The sequence below is a fragment of the Nasonia vitripennis genome, chromosome 5 (assembly GCF_009193385.2).
Source record: "Nasonia vitripennis strain AsymCx chromosome 5, Nvit_psr_1.1, whole genome shotgun sequence".
Lineage (NCBI taxonomy): Eukaryota > Metazoa > Arthropoda > Insecta > Hymenoptera > Pteromalidae > Nasonia > Nasonia vitripennis.
In genome coordinates, this window is record NC_045761.1 from 27,254,773 (window position 1) to 27,275,345 (window position 20,573).

Genomic DNA, 20,573 nt, shown 5'->3' on the forward strand with positions numbered 1-20,573 from the left:
CTCGACGCGCTCGTGAAAGGATCTCTCGCGCGCGCGAGAGTAGATGAGCGGGGAAAGCGCCGCTCGATTTTTTTCTCCTCTGCAGCGACGTACGTAAGTACTTAAGAGAGAGAGAGAGATCGTTGTATTCTTTCGATCGGTCGCTTATAAATTTTGCAATTTTTCCTCCCGTTCCGAGTGGAAATTTCGAATTCGAAGCAGCGGCGAACAATTACGCGAAGGCATATCGCTTAGAAAGTGCAGCGCGGATGTGCACCGAGAGGTTGGAGTCAAAAATTTACATTTACGCGCGAATATAAAGAGAAATCAGTATACGCGGCTGCGCAGACTTTCTCCCCCAGGATACGAGGAAAATTCAGGAAAGCCGTGTGGTTATGGACGAGGCTATTCAATTATTACTCTCGTCTACATAGTATATAGGTATATAAGAAAGGGGGAGTTTTGAAAAACGAAACCAGTTTCTTTTTCCCATTGTGCTGCGCGACTTTCGAGCGGCAACTCGCTGTGCGCATTGCTCGTACAAAAACTTACCTACTTAAATGAATATGACACATTGCGCAATCCTCTGGACGGCGCATTAGGTGAATAAATCGCTCTCTACGCGCACGTATATTTAAAGATATCGTTTATTTCGTTTCCATTATTTAGCCTGACGACAATTTCGGATATCTACAAAATTTACACATGTGTACACATATGGCCTTTCTATATATTTACAACAGGTGTGCGAGTAGTGTGGGAGAATATGCCTTATATATAATACAATAATATTCGCAGCGATTAATATAAACATGTGTGAATATGAAATTTTTTTCTCCAACTTTCCTGCGCGCAGTTCACATTCTTTATGTACATATCGTAACGGAAAGGCTCGATCCGATGCGTCAACCTCGCGCGCTCGCGCGCACACGCGCATATGTATAGACGGTCAACGTGTTATAATAAACATGTTATGTAGAGAGCGAGAGACGAGCAGCCCGCGCTCGAAATCTCGAAAAACTTAACGACCTTATACGTTATACAGCCTACCGCGTACATTCCATCAAATTATAGCGAGTCTCATACATCGTTCGACTTGTTCGAACTTGAATCGAAATACGTACGCCGCTTATAACGCTCGTATCTGAACTTGTTTATGCAACTCGGCTAATGAATTTTTTTTCTAAAAACAAGGAGAGATGACCACGCAAGTTTTTCCCTCGTCTCGTAAAAAGTCAAATAAATCGTTGCGTATATGTATACGGATCATTAAGAGATCGGCCCCTGGAGCCTCTGAGGCAGAGTCGAGGCCGTTATGCGAGGATACGAGGGCAGAGCTTCGAGGATCCTGGGATGGTGGATCGGCTGGATGAGGTTGTTGCGCTTCAGTCCTCCGAAGATAGGCGGGGGCGTGCCGGTCTCGACGTCGGCCGTCGGAGGTGGCAGATCCTCGGCCAACCAGCCGCTGGTGAGGTTCAGAGAGCCCAGCGAGCCCAGCTGCACCGGGTGTACCTGCTGCTGAGGCGGCTGGACCTGCTGCGACGGGTTCAGCTCCTCCGAGGAACTGCCGGACTTGCTGAGTCGGCCGGAAGACGCGTCTGAGGACACACGCGTGATATAGTAATTTCGGAAATTCCCTCGCGCGAGGGACACTGCTTTATCAGGCGCGAAGAGACTCGAGAATTATGAATCGCCGAAGCCCGATGACATTGGACGCGGCGGCGATAAACATCTGGAGAGAGCTCTGCGATGTGATATAAAAAAAGAGGGGCTATAGATATAGCCTCGAGCTCGATCGTTTTAGCAGGTAGACGGGCCTTGGTGATTTTTTTTTTTTTTTTTGTTTTTTTCTTTTTTTTTTCGACCGGTTATTTCCAAAACGTTTTTAATCGCGCATATAGGAGAGAAAGCCGCGAGTGCTTCGCAAATGAAGAGCCGTGTGAGGAGTCGTGCGCATATAAGACTCGAGGAAAATCGCGAGAGAGAATTCGCTGGTCGAGAGCGAGAAACGCGAGCGTAATTGCTTCTCCCTCTCGAGCTGGAACAATTAGCATAACACGACGCGACGAAGCCGTAAAATGAGAATCGTGTCGCTGAATCGCGCGCATTAGTATCCCGCGGCGGTCTATACATGTATATATAGCCATGCATATTACATTAATGGAAATTCGACGAGGAGCCGCGCGCGAGGCTCTTAGTATTGAGCGTCGCGCGGGAGAGCTAATAATGCAATTACGCATCGTTATATATTTTTGGCTGCATCGCAGACGTATCGCGTTGAAATTCCTCGCGTCATGCGACAGAGCGATATATTTAAAGACTCTGAAATCGGACGACGCATTTTTCCCGATAACGGAGCGCGCCTTATCCACGTCGGAGAGGTCATTTTATGTAAATTCTTTGTCCGAGTCTCGAAACCATAGCGCTCGCCTCTTCGGTTTATATAACGAGAAAACCGATGGACTGTTTTATGTATATCTGTCATTTTCGTCGCGGGAGATAAGATTCCATCGACATTTTCGACAAAGATAATCTTTATATTTATACAGCAGAGTTATCGGGGGCGTTTCGTAACCTAATCGCCGCCTCTGATCGCGCGAATGTACTCTAATAATATAATTGTATAATCTCACCGAAGGTTTTGGCCTCCCTCACGTGGGCGAGGATCTTGTCGATGCGGTTCCGCTTGAAGTAGACGTCGGCGATGTTGACGCGCCTGTTGAGCGGCTCGGGCTCGTTGATGGGCTCCTCGCTGAGGCTCTCCTCCTCCGCCTCCTCCTCCTCCTCCTCGAGGCTGCTGTCGTTGCCGGCGCTCGGGTGGTCGTGGTTGTTGTTCAGGTCGGCCTTGATCTCCGGAGGTGGCGGGCTCTGGAGCGAGGCCGGCGGCAGGGGTATCCTCGAGGAGTTGGACGACAGGTCGGGCAGTCGCCAGCGGCCGAGTTCGGTGCACCAGGAGGCGGCGGCTCGGACGGCAGCGACGTCGCGCAGAGGACAGCCGGGCCTGAGGTGCGGGATCATCGCCTCGCAGATCTGCTGGGCCAAGAGCTCGCGGCGCAGCAGCTCCCGCCTCTCCTCGTCCCAGGAAGCCTGCAGGTCCGCCGCCTCGGCCTCCAGCTGCTTGGCTCGCTTGGCCATGCGCTTGAGGGCGTCCTCGGTGGACTTGAGCTGGCCGTAGACCTCGAAGGCTCCGCCGTTGCCCTCCTGGCTGCTGCGCTCCAGGGCCTCGGCTAGAGCCTGGAGACGCTTTCGGCGACGCTCTCGACGCCGGCGGATCTCCGCGTCGCCCAGGGCCTCGCCGCCGATGGTCAGTCGCTCGAGACGTCGGAGGACCTCCTGCTTGGCCGCTTCGCGCTTCCTCAGGCGACGCTCCTCGCGCTCCGGGTCGGCCTCGGATCCCTTGCTCGGGGAGGAGTCCAGCACTAGAACTAGTTTTCGCCAAGACCAGTGAAATTGATTATATTGATATTCGTATCGCGTCTTCGTGCCAAATCATCAAAACAAGAGGCGATGATTTCGCGGAATCCATTCGATCCTTTTTACCGTTAGCGTTATCTCCGTTGAACTGCTGCTGCTGCTGCTGCTGCGAGGCCGGTTGCACCTCCTCCACGAAGGCGATCTTCGGCTCCGGCAGCGTGAGAATCTGGTCCCGACTCTCGCTCGACTCGAGGAGTTTGCGCAGCCTCTGCAGCTCGATCTGGTACTGCCTGAGCAGCGCGTCCTTGGGGTCCTCGTTGACGATCGGCTTGTTCTTGATGCACCTCGCTCGGGCGGCGTAGCGCAGGGTGCTCAGGCTCTCCTCGGCGTCGACGTCGCTCGGGCTCACGCACGCGATCATCAGCGTCCTGGCGTTGCCGCCCAGACTGTCCCGCAGCAGCCTCGTGAGTTTGCTGTCCCTGTTATTGATTTTTAATCATCGGAGCAATTAACGAATCACCCTTGTTGGTCTTGAAATGTATTTTCGCGCGACTCTCCTTCGATAACAAGCTCGTTTCGTCACGTTTAATACGAAACGTTCTTCAGCAAGTTCGCGCGCGCGGAGCTATATGCTAATGCCGGACTCGCGCGAAAAACCCACCTGTAGGGCACGTGTCTGCCGTTACCAGCCGCCAGAGCGCTGATAACGTTCCCCAGCGCGGACAGGCTCAAGTTTATGCTGGCCGCCTCCTTGAGCCTGTCCCCGGCGGCTCCGGTTCGGCCCTGCCTCTCGGAGCCGGCCAAGTCGACGAGGTGGAGTCGACCTCGACGAACCGCCCCGGACTCGCCCTCGATAGCGATGGCTTCGAGGCAGATGGTGAGGACGGCGTGACTTCGGGACGAGGCCGCGTTCATCTTCGTCGCGGCTGCTGCTCGACGACGGTCGCCCTGTTCCACCAGACGGGCGCATTCTCGGGCGTCCTTGACTGTGAGCTCACGGAGACCACCGGCCACGTAGGTTCCGCGCACTGGATCTTCCTGTGGAGACGAGGATCATTTGAATCGTTGTGAAAAATAGTAAAGTGCGAGTTTCTTTTGGCTCGCTCGGTCACATGCCAGGGAAAAAACGCGCGAGCTGGCATAAATTTCAAAAGTTTATAAACCTACCTTAAGCTGCAGCTGGTTCTCGTTACCCCCGGACTGCAGGAGGTCCTTCAGCTTCTCGTTGTAAATCTCGAGGTAGGTCAGCAGCGCCAGGTATCTCGTGTCCTCGGCCGCGGTCGAAGTGGCCTCGAAGAGGTGCTCCAGGGCCTTCTCGATGAATCCCCGCATCGTGTGGGACTTGCCGCAGCCGGTCTGCCCGTAAGCGAAGACCGTGCCATTGTAGCCCTCGAGGACGGCTTCGACGACGTAGGAGCCGACCTCCTCGTAGACGGCCTCCGTCGAGGCTTCCGGGCCGAAGGTCGCGTCGAACTGGTAACTCTTGCCCTGGCTCGCGCCCTCCGCTAGGGAACAGGTGCGCGAGCTCGGGTCCACCGATACCACGCTCTGGTGAAATGGAATTTTTTCGTCAGCCGCGAGGATCGCATCTTTGAATTTGTTGTTTCGACAGACAGCGTTAAGCGTACGCGCAATGCACTTTCCTCGGCAACGTCGCGTGGAATTATTTTTTTAATCGTTATCGTATTCGCGTTTATATTATACGTCTGATGCATAAAGAAAAACGTGCATAAGTTAGGTTGAATAGCGAATCGGTTGCTCAACCCTTGATAAGCGAGTTCGATTTTTTCGCTCAAACTTTCAGCGCGACGAGCGATTATCGTTCAAATTTTTCGATCGCCACAGAGCTAGATAGCTCGTCTGCATAAATTCACGGCGTCGAGTCGCTGCGGCTCGTGCGGCGGCGGGAGAGTATCGATGGAGCGAAATATGTGTCGAATCGATACGGAACGGACATAAAGTGGCCGACGCGAACGCTGTGTAGAGCTGATAACACATGTTGTGCATATACGTGTAACGTAAACGGCGCTTTTTAGTGGGGCCGCGCGCACGTGGCCAGTACCGATTTTCCTCCTCGAGCGTTAACCGATTTTTCTTTACGAAATTTCAAATTCCCTTACAGACGTTCTTTACGATGATCGCGGCAAAGATTCGCACCAAGATGAGTAAGCAATATATACGTATATACGTGTATATACATCGCAACGCACACACTCGGTATACATGCACTCGGTTAAAGCGATAAACGTCCGGCCTCGGTGTTTTGTAGCGGTCGCTAGGTTACATTCGTTCGATACGACAGTGACAGTAGTCTCTTCTCGCCGCGCGATGTGCCCATAGCGCGTATTGTCGCGCGCGCGAAGCTCTTTCCTTTTTTTCGAGCCTCTTTCGAGCCTAATTATTTCGAGGAGCCGAGCACGATTATGTGAATCATCGCGCTCGCCCGTTGATGATTCACGGAATCGAGAGAAGAACGACGAGAGTGACGATGATGCACTCGCGAGCGAAATCGATAATCGACGTCGCTTTGCTCGTCGCGCGACAACTTTTTATAGAGCCAACTTTTTTTCCCACTATATATATACGACACGGCTTCGTCGCGCAATGTTTGTCTAATTGATTGTAACTGCAAAGAGTCCGATTAACCCGGGTGATTCAAGGTCGTGAGATATGGAGTGAATTTTTAATGCACATACGAATTCGCGTAATTAAGCTGAATAAAGTCGCAGCTTCTTATCGCAACATTCATCGCTGTCATTGACATCGAGAGGCCAAAGTCACGTCGTTCTCTCTCTCTCTCTCTCAATGCTGCATGCGGACATACCCGACACTTGTTCTGGAGCTCCTTCTGTGACATAGGGCGGCATCTCACCGCCACCTTGACGGACTCGCTCATCTGCAAAAAAGAAACGCGTAAAAATAATCAGACAATTTATCTTCCTCTTTCTCGAGTCGCCTCTTACGTCAAAGACGCCGGGACAATTTTTGCGCATCATTTACGATTCGAGCTCTACTACGGCCGTTATTAATTTCCCTCGTTCATCTTCGTCGTTCGCGTCTGCGGGAAATCTTCCCTAATGCACAACTCGCTCTTTTGGGGAAAAGTGAGAGAAAATTCTCACGCGTAGACACGTGTGCGCGCAGCCTCGAAAATTCTCTCTCGGCCGTAAAAAAAAAAAAAAAAAAAAAAAAAAAATGACGAAAGAGAAGACTACACGCCGGCTGCACGTAAAGCTCGCACACATGTAGATAAATATCAAGGTCAACACATGGTTCCATACTCGAAACGCGTGCGCGCACACACACGATTCTCCGGAGTTTAATAACCCAGCCCTTCACGAAACCGAGGCCTTGAACCTGCGCGCGACCGTTGAACCACCAGTTATTATTTTTCCTTCGTTATGGATTCGAAATTTCCACGGGGCTCTGTAATGCTTTTTTCATAATTGTCGCCGCGCGCGCACTCGGCAGCGGAAATCGATGAATGACTGCGCTGAACTGCCTGGATTATTTATCGTTCGGGGAGCGTTTAATTTATGCCAAACTTTCAATCGTACTTTTATAGCCTCTCGTCGCGATTGCAAAAAACTCGTTAGCCGCTCGATTGAAGCTCGTTTGAAGGATCGTCAATGTCGAGGGGGATATTTGTGTGTGCTTTCGATGCGCGACACGAAAAGTAGCCCACGATTCGGTCAGCCTAGTTATAAGTATAGAAATCAGGCCGATAACGAGCTCGAGTTTACAAACAATCTTGTATAAAGTGGATTGAGATTCGAAGGGGTAGATATACTCGACCGAGTGACCGAGTGTCCCTCGGGAGCTGACCTACTACGGAGCCGTGTAAAAGTATTACGACGCCGCGAATGATTTCACCCCTTGTATCGCCGAAGGGCGCACGCAACGATTTACATTACATTATTTTCGTGCCAGAATCTCGCGCCACATAATACGATCGCGTCGCTCCACTTTCGCCGAGCGAGCAACACGTAAGCTTCGTCGTTGGATTTCTTTCATCGCACTGGTGTATTTACACCGATAGCTTTTTTCTTCGCTTTTTTTCACACACAAAGGCACACCTGCGTCGTGTATATTATTCAGCGGCAGCGAAATAGCGAGTCGAATCGAAATCGCTATTTCCGTCGTTATTCCTCGCAACACAAACACTTGGCCAGCTATACTTTGTGCAAAGCTCCCGACGCTGCAGAGCGGCAGCCAATGTGTTGGCATAGCTCGCCTGAATAATTAACCAGCAGCGAAAAACGTCAGAGCGCCGCGTACGATGCGCCTCGTGTGTGTATATAGTAAACGAAATGAGAAAGCCCCGTCCGCGGGGGTTCGAATATCGTTATGCCGGCGCTAAAACTCACCTCGTCGGCGTGCGTCTCGTCATTGAAACTAACAAACGATTTCCGCAGAGCCGCGCACTCGACACGGTCTAACGACAGAACTCGCACTGCCGGCAAATTCGACGAGGTGGCTGCCACCCCGCTTTCCTACGCAGGGGCTGAAAGCGCGCGCAAGCTCGAGAGCTTGCGGGCGGCGCTGCGGTCGAGCGTGGTTTGAATTCTTGGAAAGATCGTAGATACACTATGCGGCTACTCGTTTCGATCCGCTCTGCACGATTGTGAAAATTGATTAGCTCATGGCGGAATGTTTTTGTTTGTGTGCTTTGGCGACGTGAAAATGTTCTCGCTGGTTTTAACGAGCTTACCTAAAACATTTATTGGAAAACTTTGTTAAAAAGACAGTCTCTAGTCGCATGATTTTTCGTAATAAAATATATTTATTAAAATGCATTCGATCAAGTTCGCACTTTGGAGAACGCAGTTTGGGTAGCTTGGAGTTGGCTTTCGAGGTATTCGTCGTAGTAATTCTTTAGATCCTCGTAGGTTTCCAGTGCAGACTCGTCTAGAAGCTCGCGACTCTGCCGAACTCGAGGGAACACTTCTTGGGCGAGCATTTTGTATACGTTTTGGCTCTGTCCTGGTCTGAACAGCGAATAAAATTCCTGAAAGCGAATTAGATTTTTAACATCCATCAATTTCGCGCCGGTATTTTGCAAAACGATCAGAAACATATTTACAGTTAAAGTCTGACTCTTCGGGTCGATCTCGATGCTGTGCAAAAAGTGCTTCAAAGATTTTTCCATTTGCCCTTTTGTTAGATAGCTGTATGCAGTTTCCAATACCAAGCCTTGTATTTGTTTTTCCGGCAAATCTTTGTATCTCTCGACCAGGGTGAGTAAGTATTCAGTCGCATTAAAAAGCGGATTGACTTTTAACATGCAACGAAGATAGTCCTTTGCAGCGGGACAGTTGTTTCTATCTGCTGCTTTTTTCAGATAATATATCGCTTCCTGGGAATGGCACGTGCAATGAGTTTGAAGAAAAATAATTTTTTGTATAATTCAAATTAACCGTACCAAGCTTACCCTGAACTTTTTCGTCTTCATGTGGTATTTCCCTCTGTAGTGCAGGTACATAACGTCATCCGGACACTGGACAGCGACTTCGTCGAGGCACATCTTGGCCAAGGGAAGCTTCATCAACTGAAGAAATCCCAAAGCGAGTCTAAGATAGACCGCGTAACTCTTGGGTTTGCTCCGGTAAATCTCCTCGTACATCTTGATCGCTTTCATGATGCTTCTCTGTTCGCGGTACATCTGCGCCACGAATATCCCGTAGACGACGTTCTTCGACTTCTCGTATGCCTCGATAAAGGCATCCGCCTCTTCCTTGTTGGGAATAGAACCGACCGACATGTCTCGACGTATTCGACGCAGATTCTTACCAAGAATGAAGTAACAAAGGTCGCACTCGGGATTGTCCGCTATAGCCTTGCGACTAAAATCCACCGCTTCCTCGGTACCGAGTAGGTGGTATTTCGACCAGCCTATGCTTCTGCACGCGTTTATGGTACTCCGAGCGATCTTGTCGGTCGCACTTACGGATTTTATTTCCTCGAATATCACTTTTGCTCGATTCCTTCGGTTCAGCGTCCAGAATACGTGACATTGCATCGCCTGGAGAACGTGCATCACGGCTTCGATCGAAATATTCGGATCCGCCCTGAAAGCGGCAATATTTTTATCACAAAATTTTAACGGTATGAACACGCGATTGTACAAGACGATCTTTGCTTACTGTTCCTTTATCGCGACCACAACGTCGTCGCATTTTTCCAAGTTTTCCAAAATACTATCAGGGTCTTCATTTTTCTTTGTTTGCACAAAAACCAACATGACGATTCTCATCAATTTTAACAATGGTATGAATTCCTCTTCGTCGTGCGGCTTATACCCTGTCGCAAGAACGGCGTCGTTATCGATGTCATCCATATCCCAAGTGAATGGATATTCCAACGTTTGTAGTTTGTTTTCAAACTCCGCGCCTTCCGTTCCATCTTCATTTTCGACGCGATCCATCTTTATAGTTGTGCAGAACTAAAAAAATAATAATAAATAAACTGATAAGTTTGCTTCAGGGAACCTGTTGCACCACGGATATGGTATATATTTATACAGTCATAGCTTCAGCACTTCAAAAGTGGTTTTTGCTGTTGAAAGACAGCTTAGATAGCGATACGCCGCTATTTGACAAGTAAAAGCCATTTGCTAAAATTTTACCTTCTAAATCGTTGAATAATCCAATAGCTGAATCCACCGCTATGCACAAGGTAAATTAATCCTGCGAGTACTCCTTAGTAACCGCATAAACAAAATGCCCTGTCACGTTTTGTTTATAAAAATGTCGACGGAATCCAAAACGCGGCTGCAGCGCACACAGCAGCCATCGCGTGTCGTCAGATAAGTATACACAAGTGTATGCTGTATATATGCATACACATTCCCATTCTTGGTTCTATTTCTTATTTCATCCCGTTCCAGCGGCTCGACTCGTCGCGACAGAGAGTTGCGTGTGTGTACTTGTGTATAGGCGATCGAACTTCGTTTTCTCTATTTCTATCCAAAATCATCGATTGACGACATGGCATACGACCTGAAAAGTGAGGAGGACGTCAAACTCTACCTGAAGAACCTCTACACCGAGTATCAGTTCGGCTGTTACAGCGAAAAAAACCCGGAAGGTGAGCGCGCTCGATATCAACATAACCTATACGTACGAGTTGTGCGCGTATCTCACCGTTAAAGTCGTTTGAATTTCCAGTGTGTCAATTGCTGGGGGACTACCACGAAGCACTGAAGAAGGACTTCAAAGGCGCTGCGGATATTTATCTGAAAAACTGCGATAATATGAATTACGGAAGAAGTTGCGCGAAGATCGGAGGTTACAAACTCATCGGTAAGTGAGATTCCCGTGTTGCACTGGTTTTCCTTGATTCCTGCAATTTAGTACGGCTGTGGGACTGCAGAGATGTCGCCAGCTTCTGGCAACGATTCAAATTTTCACATCAGAATTCAAACGGTCGATGCCCGGAAGTTTTAAACTGTTGCACAAAAATTGAGTAATTTTTAATCGCTGTCATTCAAAAGATGGATTTCAATGGAAAACGAATCCATAGATTGCGAGAAGTTGAGAGCGCGGCAATGTAAATGTTATAATTTTCAATGTAAACCTATTATTTATTTATTCATTATATCAATTAGATACGCAAATATAAAAAGCAACGTAACGATAAAGTAACGTCTAAAATTCAAAATTATGTCACCGACAGGTAAAGGCTGCAAAAAGGATATACAGGGCGCCTTCGCCTACATGAAAAAGGGCTGCGAATTCAACGACGCGATCGGCTGCACGAACGCCGGAATCCTCGCAGTCTCGTCCCCGGAAATTCAAGGCAACGACAGAGCGAATGTCATCAACGACGGCCTGAAGATGCTCGACAAGTCTTGTCGCGAGTACAAGACCGACAAGGCCTGTTTCTTCCTCGCGGGCATCTACATGTCGGGCATCGAAGGCGTCGTCCAGAAGAACCTCGCCGAGGCGTACAAACTGTCGCTGATCGCCTGCGAGCACAACAACCCCTACGCCTGCGCCAACGTCTCGCAGATGCACGCGAGAGGCGAGGGCGCGCAGAAGAACGAAGAGCTCGCGCAGACGTTCAAGAAAAGGGCGCTCGAGCTTGAGAGAGAGCTCAAGACAACGCAGAGAGGGATTACGTTCGGACAGGGCATCGAATCCTAGTTTTTACGTCGATTATTCTTATTGGATGGGATGATGCGTGTATAATGTATTTATTGTATAATAGACTGTTTCATATCAAACGTTTATTCTGCTGTCTTGTCATTAACGTGCCAATGCTCCTCCGTTATCGTTGACTGATGCGTTTTTGAAACGCAGACTTTGTTGTTCCGATAAGTTTCGCGTTGTAACATACCGTTCACGAAAGCGAGCCTGTCATTTGTAGTTTGGCGCGCGGGTCGTTAATGTATTTTTAAACGTTGCCGGAATTTTAAAGCATACAAGAGTTTTCAAAGCCAGCTGATAAAATCAAAATATTAATCTTTCGAGCCGATAACTCGTTTTCTTATTAATGCGTTTACAGCAGCATATAAAGCGCGATATACGAGAGTAGTGTGCAGCGAGAACAAGGCTTAGACTGATATCAAAATTTAAGTACTTTTTCCGTTTAGATTAGAGACTCGAAGAAATTTTCCACAACTAAAATCGTCGCATACTCCTCGTTATTACTAGAGAGAGAAGCTAGAGCCAGCATCGGCGAGAAAGCTGAAAGCGAAGAGCGATTGTACGTCTGCTTATCGGAGTTTCATCGCGAGAGGCCGCGACATTTCGACTTTACAGGCGATTATCTGGCCGTTGGTGCCCCCCCCCCCTCCTCCTCCTCCTCCTCCTCCTCCTCCTCTCTCTCCCGCCGCTTTTTTCCACGCGTATATAGTCCCCTCTCGATTTTCGAGCCGCGAGAGACTACTGTACTGGCGGGCATCGCGCGATCGCCGATCACTTGGGTTCTGCTGCACGATCCATCAGGACGCGAAAATGAACTCTCGACTTAGCATCGTCTTCGTGGCTCTTGCCGCCTTCGGCTGCCTCAGCTCGGTTAGTACATTTTCTCTATCGTCAATCTCGCGATTACTTTCGCTCTTTTTAGCGCATGATTTACAGTTTATAACGAATAAGCGGCCGTCGAACTTTCTACTTTCGACGCGCGATCGGTCCGAGGTATGTGTAAACACTGACCGATTGGTTTTATCTCGTAGGCCGCCGGAGAGAAGCTCACCGTCGACGTCTACTACGAGTCCCTGTGCCCGGACAGCGTCTACTTCATCACCAAAGAGTTGGCCCCCGCGTACAACGATCTCAAGAGCATCATCAACGTCAACTTCGTTCCGTTCGGCAAAGCATCGGTGAGTTGACCCGCGAGCAATGGCATAGAGACGAGTCTGAAAATTTGGAGAAAGTATAATAATTTGGCACGTTTGAAACCGGTTACACAGTGGGTCGTCGGCGAGCAGTCCAAACGCACCGAGTTCACCTGTCAGCATGGACCCAACGAGTGTCGTGGAAACCGGGCCCAGGCTTGCGCGCTTTACGAAATCGAGCAGACGATTAAGGCCGAAGACCAGCAGCAGCAGAAAAAGGTCGACGTCGTCAGTTGCGTCATGGGTAGTCGCAATCCTGCCTCCGCTGTGCTTCAGGTAGGTTTACGCACCTCTGCAACATCGTGATTTACATATCGCTTACGGAGCGTAATAATTGTTTACGAGCTGCGCTCTAGCATTCTGCACAGCTGCGCAGCTTGGCTGCGCGTTATCTTGGTGAAAACTAGCGGCGATGGTTATCTGCGGATTTTTTATTTTCTGCTTGATTAAATGTCGATTCGAAAGAACATGTTATATCGATCATCATCTGGTATTAATTGATAACGATTTCAGTGCGCGGAAAGAAACGGTCTCAGCACCGGATCGGTCCAGAAGATCCAGAGCTGCGCCAGGACCGATCTCGGCTCCCAATTGCTCGTCGCTCAAGGCGAAAAGACCAAGGCCTTCGAGTCGCCGCTGACGTTCGTGCCGACCATCGTCATCAACGGGGTGAGTAACACAATGGCTCGTAAAAATTTATTAACCACATTTTATTTTCATTGTAAAGTATTGATAAAGTTTCGACTTCGACAATACAATTGGTCGTCGTTAATCTTAACGTAATACACGCTATATCGATAGGGCTAAAAAAAAGTAGATAAAAAATTATAGAACGTAGAGTATTTACATTTTTACATATTACATAATTCGCGCTACTTAAACGTTACACCTATAATCGATAAATGGAGAGTTACACAAAGTTCGTCGTTCAATCTTGCAGGAAAAGAAGTCGGAAGCCTTCAGAAACTTTGCCAACACGGTCTGCCAGCTGATCCCTGACGGCGAGAAGCCGAGCGCCTGCAGTCAGTATTAAAAGTAGAGCAGCAGATACGAGCGAGTCGAGGCCAAGATGAAAACAGAGATCTCATCCTTAACAAATACAGTGGCTATCGCCTGCAGCTGATAACTTAATTAAGAAGACAAAAAAAAAAAAAAGAAATAATGAAGAATATCGAATTCGCGCTCGTTTTATCAGTCGCCCGACTCTTGGCTATATTTACAAATGTACAAAAAGTGTCTCACAAGATTATACGTCGAGGAAAACGAGAGCCTCCTTATGTTGTTTTTTTATATAAAAATATTTAACGCGAATACCGATTGTTTTTATATAGTATATAAAGTCTTGATTGGATTCTCATGTACGTAGCGATTCGCTTAGTTATTCTTCTTTCGTTTCCAAGTCCGGTTCGAGGGCGCGAATCAAGGATAACCACTCGGCTCGCCGTGATGAATTACTTTTGAATCATCTCTCTGCACTTGACGAACGCGGCAAGTGTGCGGCTTCGACTCACATTTCTATTATCATCAGTCGAGTAGTCGATCGTTTAATCGAACGAGCAGTCTTCGTAAACACACGTGTGCGCGCTTGGACAATTAATTACTCGCCGATGAAGACGGAATCCTCCAGATTGCTCAGCTCCAGAAACTGTTGCTCGATGTCGGAGCCCAGGTCTTGCAGGTCACCGATGTCCTCGTCAGCGCCGTATCCTGTAAACAAGGACAGTCGATTCGATTAAAAATTGAAATCCGCAAAAGTAAAAGCACAGTGTTCTCGTGTATACGCGCATAAAAAACAAAGCAAGTTTCGTCGATTGAATAACAATTTCTCGAATATTATACTCGTATACGTTTAGCGCATAACGATCGTTCCGTAAGCGGTTGCGTAAGCGTAACTTGTATTACGAGGAAAAGCGGCGAGCGCGCGGGCGAAATCGATTACGCCAAAGTGCAAAACGATTGGCGAGATATCATCGCGAGACATCTCTCGCGTATTGTACATGTGTGCACGATATACTCATACATCGGGCAAGTGCAGCGCGGAGCGTTATAAAAATGGATTAGAAACGCGTGCGTCGCACGTGGCATGCGCGGCACGTGCAGCCTCGCTCTCTCGCTCGTACTACGTACGATATACTCCAAAAAAGTAGGGAATATTATTTTAAGCCTCGCCGTGGGGTAGAGACATAAACTGCACCGAAAGTGCACCTCCTCTGAGATTCAAAATGGTGCCCGTGCGTATAACACCGGACCTCGGCACTGCTTCTTCTGCCATTGCTCACGTCCCCGGCAAAAACTCCACTTTGACACATCTGCAGTCTCTTTTCTCCGCTAAACGTTTTATTGTCGCGTGCGTATATAAAAATAATCGCTCTCTCTCTCTTGAGGCGCGCGCGCGAGCGAGCGCATATTCGAATTCCCCGCGCGTATAAATCAACCAGAAGCAGACAAGACGCGAGCGTCAGATCCGTAATATCGCGCTCCACTAGTCGCTCTTATCAGCATATATATTTAGCGCGCAAATATCGAAAGAGAGTATAATGTAAGTAGCCGAGCATGATGTAACTCACCAATACTGTCGAAGCCCAGTTGGCTGCCGTCGTCGACGTGGAAGCGGGCGACGGACTCGTAGGGAATGTACTCGTGACCGTCGTCCATGTTGTTGGGCACGTGGTCCACCCTGGGTGAGACGGTCGCGGGATAGGCCTTCAGCTCGACCTCGTCGAACATGTCGAGGGAGTCTTTCTGCGAGCCGTAGTCCGAGGAGATGGAGGGGTGCCTCGTGCTCGGTGTCTGCTGTTTCTTGTAGCTCGAGGCCACGGAAGAGATGCTCGACGAGCTGGAGTTGCGTCGGTTCGCGGATGTCTTGTAGGACAGTCGGCTCTCGTTGGAGAAGCCGTTGGTGAGATCGTTGTGGTTCTTGGCGTGCTTGCGCAGGGAGGACGGGTCCGTGTAGCGCTTTCCGCAGCCCGCCACTTGACATGCGTATGGTTTCTGCGAGGGAATGAAAAGCGTCGATATGAGGAACACGGGAAAAACTAAATCGGCCACGCAGTAGCGCCTCTTATCAGCTTCGGTATTTTCGATAATATTTACAACCTCTTCGCGACCGGATGTTTTCGACATTACAAAATCTAGTCCAATTACCGTGTCGTAGTGGGTGCGCTGGTGCTTCGCGCGGTCGCTGCTGTTGCTGAAAGCTTTGGTGCATCCCTGGTGCTGGCAGCCGTAGGGTCGCTCGCCTGTGTGCGATCTCTGGTGGATCTTCAGGTTCTCGTGGCGAGAGAAGGCCTTTTCGCAGCCGGCGAACTGAAAGCGCGAGTCAAGCTTATCGATGCGTCCAAATTCTTCAATTTTAACAATACCTAGTTGAAATACTCACGGGACACTTGTTGGGCTTCTCGCCGCTGTGGACTCTCATGTGGATGAGCAGCTTGTATCTGGCGTTGAAGGGCCTGTCCCTCGAGCAGCCCTGCCAGTGGCAGGCGAACTGACCATCGTCTTGCGCCAGGTCCTTGCTGGAGCCTTTGAAGTCTCTGCTCTTGGCGTCCTTGTCCCTGTGGACGCGTCGGTTGCTTCCGTGGGCGCTGAATAAAAGTTTCCAGGTTATCTCTGCTGATCGCGTTGAAAGATCTCAGTGAGGAGACTATATGGAGAAATAGTTACCTGACGTCCATGCGAACGTGCCTGGTCTCGATGTGCTCGACCAAGCGCTGCTGGGCGGTGAACGTGCAGCCGCAGTCCAGCCACCGGCAGGGGTACATGGCAGTGGAGTTGTCGTCCGACTGAGAGCTTCCTGAAAAATGGCAACACGTCGATCGATTAGATGCGATTTTCCACGAATCATCCCATACGCGCGAAGTCTGGGCAACGTACCGTAAGAGTCGGAGACGTGCGCCTGAGGCTCGAAGAGCCTGGAGTTCTCGTTGGTCGCGAGGACGAGTCCCTCGTTTCTGGAGAGAACGATTTGGTTGTCGATCGTCTGAGCCACGGGCTCGCTCTTGATCTCGTCCAGGAGAAATCCGCTCCCGAAGACGTCGTCCATGTGTGGACTGGGCTGCGGGACCAAGTGTCCGACCGGGTAGACCGGCTGTTTGACCTCCACCTGCGGTACCATGTCACTGACCAGTGCCGAGTACTGGGTGTGGCTCACCGGAGGCGGTTGCGCCGACTCGTTCGGCAGAGTCGTCGGGTCACCCCTGCGAAAGAGCATCGTTAATCGTCGGATTAAAACAAAAAAAAAAAAACTCTCGGAGATACGGATTTTCGCGTAAAAATAGAAATCGGCATACCTGATAAGGCTGAGGTCAAAGTCATCGACGGCCCGCAGCGACTCCTCGATGTTCATCTGGCACTGCTGCAGCGAGGGAAAGCACAGCAGGGCGGCCTCGTCCTGGTACTGGCCGGTGTACTCCGGGTACTGGTAAATCTGCCCGCAGGACTCGGCGTTCTCCGTCTGCTGTCCCGCGAAGCTCCTGGAGAACGAGAAGGCCGTGCCGACGGGCGGTAGCCTCGGCGCGTTCGGCTCCTCGTTTACGTTGCTCCAACTGTTTCCACTGTTGTACATCTGCTGCCAGTCCTCGACCACGAGGACTCGAGCCATCGCCCGCTCCAGCTCCTCGTCGATGATCATCTCAGCTGCTCTCCTGCGAAGTTCGTTTATTCGAAGATTAGAGACGCAGATCTCGTGCGCGAGTGCGATGACTAGGCGTTTCCCGAAATGTGCGAGCGCGGCTATAGATTTCGTAAATTGGAGAACGCTATCTCGCGAGCCGATAAGTTTTTCTTCTTTTTTTTTTTTTTTTTTCCCCCGATCGCCCGAGCGCCGCTTATGGAATCGCGTGTATTGCTGAAAATTCGTACGCGCGTAGTTTATTATCGGTGCCGGGGTCGAGTCAGGGTCAGATCGGCGGACCAAACTCGTTGCGAAAACCGCGGGGCTGTGTGTATATAGAGCACGTATTGGCCGTTATTTTCTCGAGCATCAGCGTAGAATAATAGAGGCGGAGATCGGTATACGTTGTAAGCGCGCGCACTATCTCTCGAGCCGAATTGAAGCTAATGACGAAACGCGCGCTAGTTACGTAATAGGCTCGGTCGCGCGTCAAATATTTCAGCTGGTATACTAGAGGATTTTGTGTAAAACTCGAGATCCGACGTACGTAGATCGAAACCGACGGCAAACGAGGCTAAAACTTATGGATGCAGAACTTACCCGAAGTAAAGCTTAGGGTATAGATCGATCCAGCGTACAGCAGCAGGCTCCTGCTGTCGGATTAACTTCCTCCGTATTGATCACTCGGGCGCGCTGCTACCGATCCAACGTGAAATCGGCAACTGGCTTCGTTATCTCCAGCTCGCACGATTATTCCAGAGCACAGCGCGCGTGCAGCAGTCTCTTTCCACACACAGTCGTCTCTCTCTCTCTCTCTCTCTCTCTCTAATCTGTCGCGGCGACGTCAGCGCGTACACTATCAGCGGCTCGCGGGGAAGAGAGGCGAGAGGAAAAAGATCGCGGGGGTTGTCATTAAAGAACTCGAGTGTGTATAATAGCGCACGACTCGAGGCACACTCGAAGACGTTGATGCGCGTCGGCTGTCGACTTGCGAGTGAAGAAGCGCTAGCGGGCCCGAGATAAGGAAGACTCGTGGTGGCGGTGTCCCCACTCCTCGGACACCATGGCGCGGAGGTTTAGGCTCTGCGTACGGAGACGAGGGCAAAAAACGTCTCGGGGTGATGCGCGAGTGGATGTGGGACCGAGGCTCGGCTTTGCGCCGCCCACTCGCGTGGCTCGCGAGCTCTATGTGTGTGTGTGTTGTATGTGGATACGCCGAGAGGGGTGGAAGTCTCGTTTGGTGATCTTTTGCCATTTAGAGGGATGGTTACTTTTTCCATGTGCTATAGGAGATAATTTTGCGCTCCGCCTATTTGCGAGCTTTATTTTTACTTCGCTCGTTTCCTCTTAGCTATCGGGTCAATTGTTCGTCTCTATAGGAGGACGGTCAAATTTTCGAAGCGTGTCATCAGCGGGTGACAGATAATTACCCGGCGTTCAAAATTTTCGTTATATTCAAGCAAAGGGTTGAGGAAAGGCAACGCTGCAAGTAGTTGAGCAGAAGCAGAGCCGGCAAGACGTGCGAGCTAATCTTTGAAAAAGTACGTTATAACCTCTGGAAAATCTTCCCACCAGCAGCCGATCAAAATCGGCAGCACGTGTGTGCAAGCTCTTCGATTTTCTCTCCGCGCACGTACGTAAAGACACACGCACACACGCTGTTGTCAGGTGGATCCGATTTCTTATTTTTTCACTCCTGTCACACACACACAGACACACACACTCGGCCTCTCTCCTCCCAACACAGCAGCGGCGACACATCCAGTTTATATTAGTTTTGGGGTAATTGGTGGGAACGCCGTTCTCGGCTTTCCTCTCGCACTTGACTTTAAAAAAAAAAAAAAAAGGAAGGCGATCTCGGCCGCGCGACACAGGGGGTGCACAGTAAAGTAAAAGTCGTGTAGTCGCTTCGGCATACGTATGGGAAAAACCGAGCCGGCTTTCCACAGCTGTCGCACACGCCTTTCTTCGACGCACGTGTGCGCGCTCTCTCTCTCTCTCTCTCTCTCGTTAAGGAATTTTCAAAGCTCTCCCCCCTCTCCTCTCTTTCTGAGGGAAATAATTAACGATCGATTCGCTCTCGATCGTCGTTCTAATGGTTCGCTTGCGAGCAACTCGAGACCCGTATAGCCGACCGTCGGTTACAAGGCCCAGTGTGCACCACGTGCGGCTCGTGGATTTTTCGAATAATTTCACGTGTGACAGTTGCGAGGGAGCAAAAAGCGCGCAAAAAGCGCGCAAAAAGCTCGCTTGCGCCTGGCACACGGTTCAACGCTCGCGCGCACGACGCAACTCGATTCTCTCTCGCTACATCTGCATGGCGCAAAGAAATTTATTATTATTCCGAGGGACGCACACGCACAGGCATCTCTCAGCTGCCGCTCATTTTCCTCGCGGAGACGTACGAGATACACTTTATTCCGAGCGGCTTTTTATTGGCCGTTGAGAACGTAAACGCGCGTACGGGGAGCGATTATACGTGAGCATAGAGAGAAAATTATATGCAGTTGTTGTTTTCCGTTTATGGGAAGAAATTTGACGAGTGTAGACGGCGACTATTGACGCAAGAGAGAGATGCTAGCGTCAATATTTGCGAGTGTCTATGCTGTTGATTACAAAGTTGTTGGATCGGGATGATTTGAATGGATTTTCGAGGAGACTGCGGGAGATAAGGATTTCTCAACTATGCGCGACGATGATACGGCGATTGAGAGAGACCTTCGGAAAGTTCGAAGCTTTCGAGCTCTTGATTTTTATTCGTAGGCTTAATTATCAACTAATTAATAAAAGCCCGGCTTGGAAAAACGGTTAAACTATATATATATCCTCGTCGATGTTTCTAGTCGAAAAGCTTCATTCGACAAAAAAGCTCAACTCGAGACAACATCATCAGAAAATTGCCTCACGTCGCGAAAAATCCTGCGCACATCTCCTCGTGTCTCCCCCAACCCTTTCTCCTTTTATTTTTAGCCTATGCAGGCCGCGCAGCGGAGCCGACAAAAAAGGGCAATATTTACCCGAGAGAGAAAGAGAGAGAGAGAGAGAGCTGTATAGCTTGCCACAAGCGAGTCATATGCAAGTGCGCGATACTGCACCCCGATGGCCACATCTCGTGCCTCGCGTTATATACGGCCAGTCAAGTGATATAGGAGTAGCGCTCTAGTACGCGCACATGTGCATTTCTCCCTCTTTCTTCCCGAGTCGACTTTTTTTCTCGAGGCACCTGTC

At 49.7% G+C, this 20,573-nt stretch overlaps 5 protein-coding genes across 8 annotated transcripts; 2 read left to right on the plus strand and 3 right to left on the minus strand.

Moving 5' to 3' along the window:
• Positions 1–608: 608 nt before the first annotated feature.
• LOC100118030 (kinesin 2C) lies at positions 609–7,862 on the minus strand. 2 transcript variants are annotated; one of them, XM_008208659.4, is made up of 7 exons: positions 7,761–7,862; positions 6,218–6,289; positions 4,561–4,941; positions 4,055–4,431; positions 3,520–3,872; positions 2,613–3,404; positions 609–1,577 (listed from the first exon to the last, which is right to left on the minus strand). In XM_008208659.4, the coding sequence occupies exons 2-7, from the start codon at positions 6,287–6,289 to the stop codon at positions 1,249–1,251; spliced, it is 2,304 nt and encodes a 767-aa protein (XP_008206881.1). In that variant the 5' UTR covers positions 7,761–7,862; the 3' UTR covers positions 609–1,248. The 2 variants fall into 2 exon arrangements, with proteins under 2 accessions (XP_008206881.1, XP_008206880.1); XM_008208658.4 differs by lacking the exon at positions 7,761–7,862 and adding an exon at positions 6,357–7,281.
• Positions 7,146–11,623, plus strand: LOC100117961 (cytochrome c oxidase assembly factor 7 homolog). Of its 2 annotated transcripts, XM_032600911.1 has the most exons (4): positions 9,768–10,068; positions 10,280–10,479; positions 10,560–10,694; positions 11,068–11,623. In XM_032600911.1, the coding sequence occupies exons 2-4, from the start codon at positions 10,380–10,382 to the stop codon at positions 11,535–11,537; spliced, it is 705 nt and encodes a 234-aa protein (XP_032456802.1). In that variant the 5' UTR covers positions 9,768–10,068; positions 10,280–10,379; the 3' UTR covers positions 11,538–11,623. The 2 variants fall into 2 exon arrangements, with proteins under 2 accessions (XP_016841126.1, XP_032456802.1); XM_016985637.3 differs by having other exon boundaries at positions 7,146–10,479.
• Positions 8,086–10,719, minus strand: LOC100679734. Of its 2 annotated transcripts, XM_016985634.3 has the most exons (7): positions 10,536–10,719; positions 10,019–10,391; positions 9,537–9,835; positions 8,825–9,461; positions 8,477–8,749; positions 8,207–8,401; positions 8,086–8,124 (listed from the first exon to the last, which is right to left on the minus strand). In XM_016985634.3, the coding sequence occupies exons 3-7, from the start codon at positions 9,815–9,817 to the stop codon at positions 8,101–8,103; spliced, it is 1,410 nt and encodes a 469-aa protein (XP_016841123.1). In that variant the 5' UTR covers positions 9,818–9,835; positions 10,019–10,391; positions 10,536–10,719; the 3' UTR covers positions 8,086–8,100. The 2 variants fall into 2 exon arrangements, with proteins under 2 accessions (XP_016841123.1, XP_031787248.1); XM_031931388.2 differs by lacking the exon at positions 8,086–8,124 and having other exon boundaries at positions 8,157–8,401.
• Positions 11,624–11,819: 196 nt separating the features above from the next.
• Positions 11,820–14,044, plus strand: LOC100117923 (GILT-like protein 1). Its single transcript, XM_001602469.6, has 5 exons — positions 11,820–12,410; positions 12,572–12,718; positions 12,809–13,009; positions 13,247–13,402; positions 13,674–14,044. Exons 1-5 carry the CDS (start codon positions 12,351–12,353, stop codon positions 13,764–13,766), a joined length of 657 nt encoding a protein of 218 aa, XP_001602519.1. The 5' UTR covers positions 11,820–12,350; the 3' UTR covers positions 13,767–14,044.
• Positions 13,423–19,191, minus strand: LOC100117881 (zinc finger protein 358). The gene is made up of 8 exons (XM_008208657.4): positions 17,946–19,191; positions 17,023–17,376; positions 16,607–16,929; positions 16,397–16,526; positions 16,113–16,317; positions 15,878–16,039; positions 15,301–15,724; positions 13,423–14,440 (listed from the first exon to the last, which is right to left on the minus strand). Exons 2-8 carry the CDS (start codon positions 17,361–17,363, stop codon positions 14,331–14,333), a joined length of 1,695 nt encoding a protein of 564 aa, XP_008206879.1. The 5' UTR covers positions 17,364–17,376; positions 17,946–19,191; the 3' UTR covers positions 13,423–14,330.
• Positions 19,192–20,573: the final 1,382 nt, after the last annotated feature.

Bases quoted from the DNA above. Each gene is read 5' to 3' on its own strand.
- LOC100118030 (XM_008208658.4), bottom strand. From the start codon at position 6,389: ATGATGCGCAAAAATTGTCCCGGCGTCTTTGAC. The intron at 4,432-4,560 runs GTAGGTTTATAA...TCGTCTCCACAG, and splicing joins AGAACCAGCTGCAGCTTAAG to GAAGATCCAGTGCGCGGAAC. The intron at 3,873-4,054 runs GTGGGTTTTTCG...AATCAATAACAG, and splicing joins GGCAGACACGTGCCCTACAG to GGACAGCAAACTCACGAGGC.
- LOC100679734 (XM_016985634.3), bottom strand. From the start codon at position 9,817: ATGGATCGCGTCGAAAATGAAGATGGAACGGAAGGCGCGGAGTTTGAA. The intron at 9,462-9,536 runs GTAAGCAAAGAT...TGCCGCTTTCAG, and splicing joins GTGGTCGCGATAAAGGAACA to GGCGGATCCGAATATTTCGA. The intron at 8,750-8,824 runs GTAAGCTTGGTA...TGCCATTCCCAG, and splicing joins TGAAGACGAAAAAGTTCAGG to GAAGCGATATATTATCTGAA.
- LOC100117961 (XM_016985637.3), top strand. From the start codon at position 10,380: ATGGCATACGACCTGAAAAGTGAGGAGGACGTCAAACTCTACCTGAAG. The intron at 10,480-10,559 runs GTGAGCGCGCTC...TTGAATTTCCAG, and splicing joins CAGCGAAAAAAACCCGGAAG to TGTGTCAATTGCTGGGGGAC. The intron at 10,695-11,067 runs GTAAGTGAGATT...TGTCACCGACAG, and splicing joins CGGAGGTTACAAACTCATCG to GTAAAGGCTGCAAAAAGGAT.
- LOC100117923 (XM_001602469.6), top strand. From the start codon at position 12,351: ATGAACTCTCGACTTAGCATCGTCTTCGTGGCTCTTGCCGCCTTCGGC. The intron at 12,411-12,571 runs GTTAGTACATTT...TTTATCTCGTAG, and splicing joins CCTTCGGCTGCCTCAGCTCG to GCCGCCGGAGAGAAGCTCAC. The intron at 13,403-13,673 runs GTGAGTAACACA...TCAATCTTGCAG, and splicing joins CGACCATCGTCATCAACGGG to GAAAAGAAGTCGGAAGCCTT.
- LOC100117881 (XM_008208657.4), bottom strand. From the start codon at position 17,363: ATGATCATCGACGAGGAGCTGGAGCGGGCGATGGCTCGAGTCCTCGTG. The intron at 16,527-16,606 runs GTACGTTGCCCA...GCCATTTTTCAG, and splicing joins GCACGTCTCCGACTCTTACG to GAAGCTCTCAGTCGGACGAC. The intron at 16,040-16,112 runs GTGAGTATTTCA...TCGCGCTTTCAG, and splicing joins AGAAGCCCAACAAGTGTCCC to TTCGCCGGCTGCGAAAAGGC.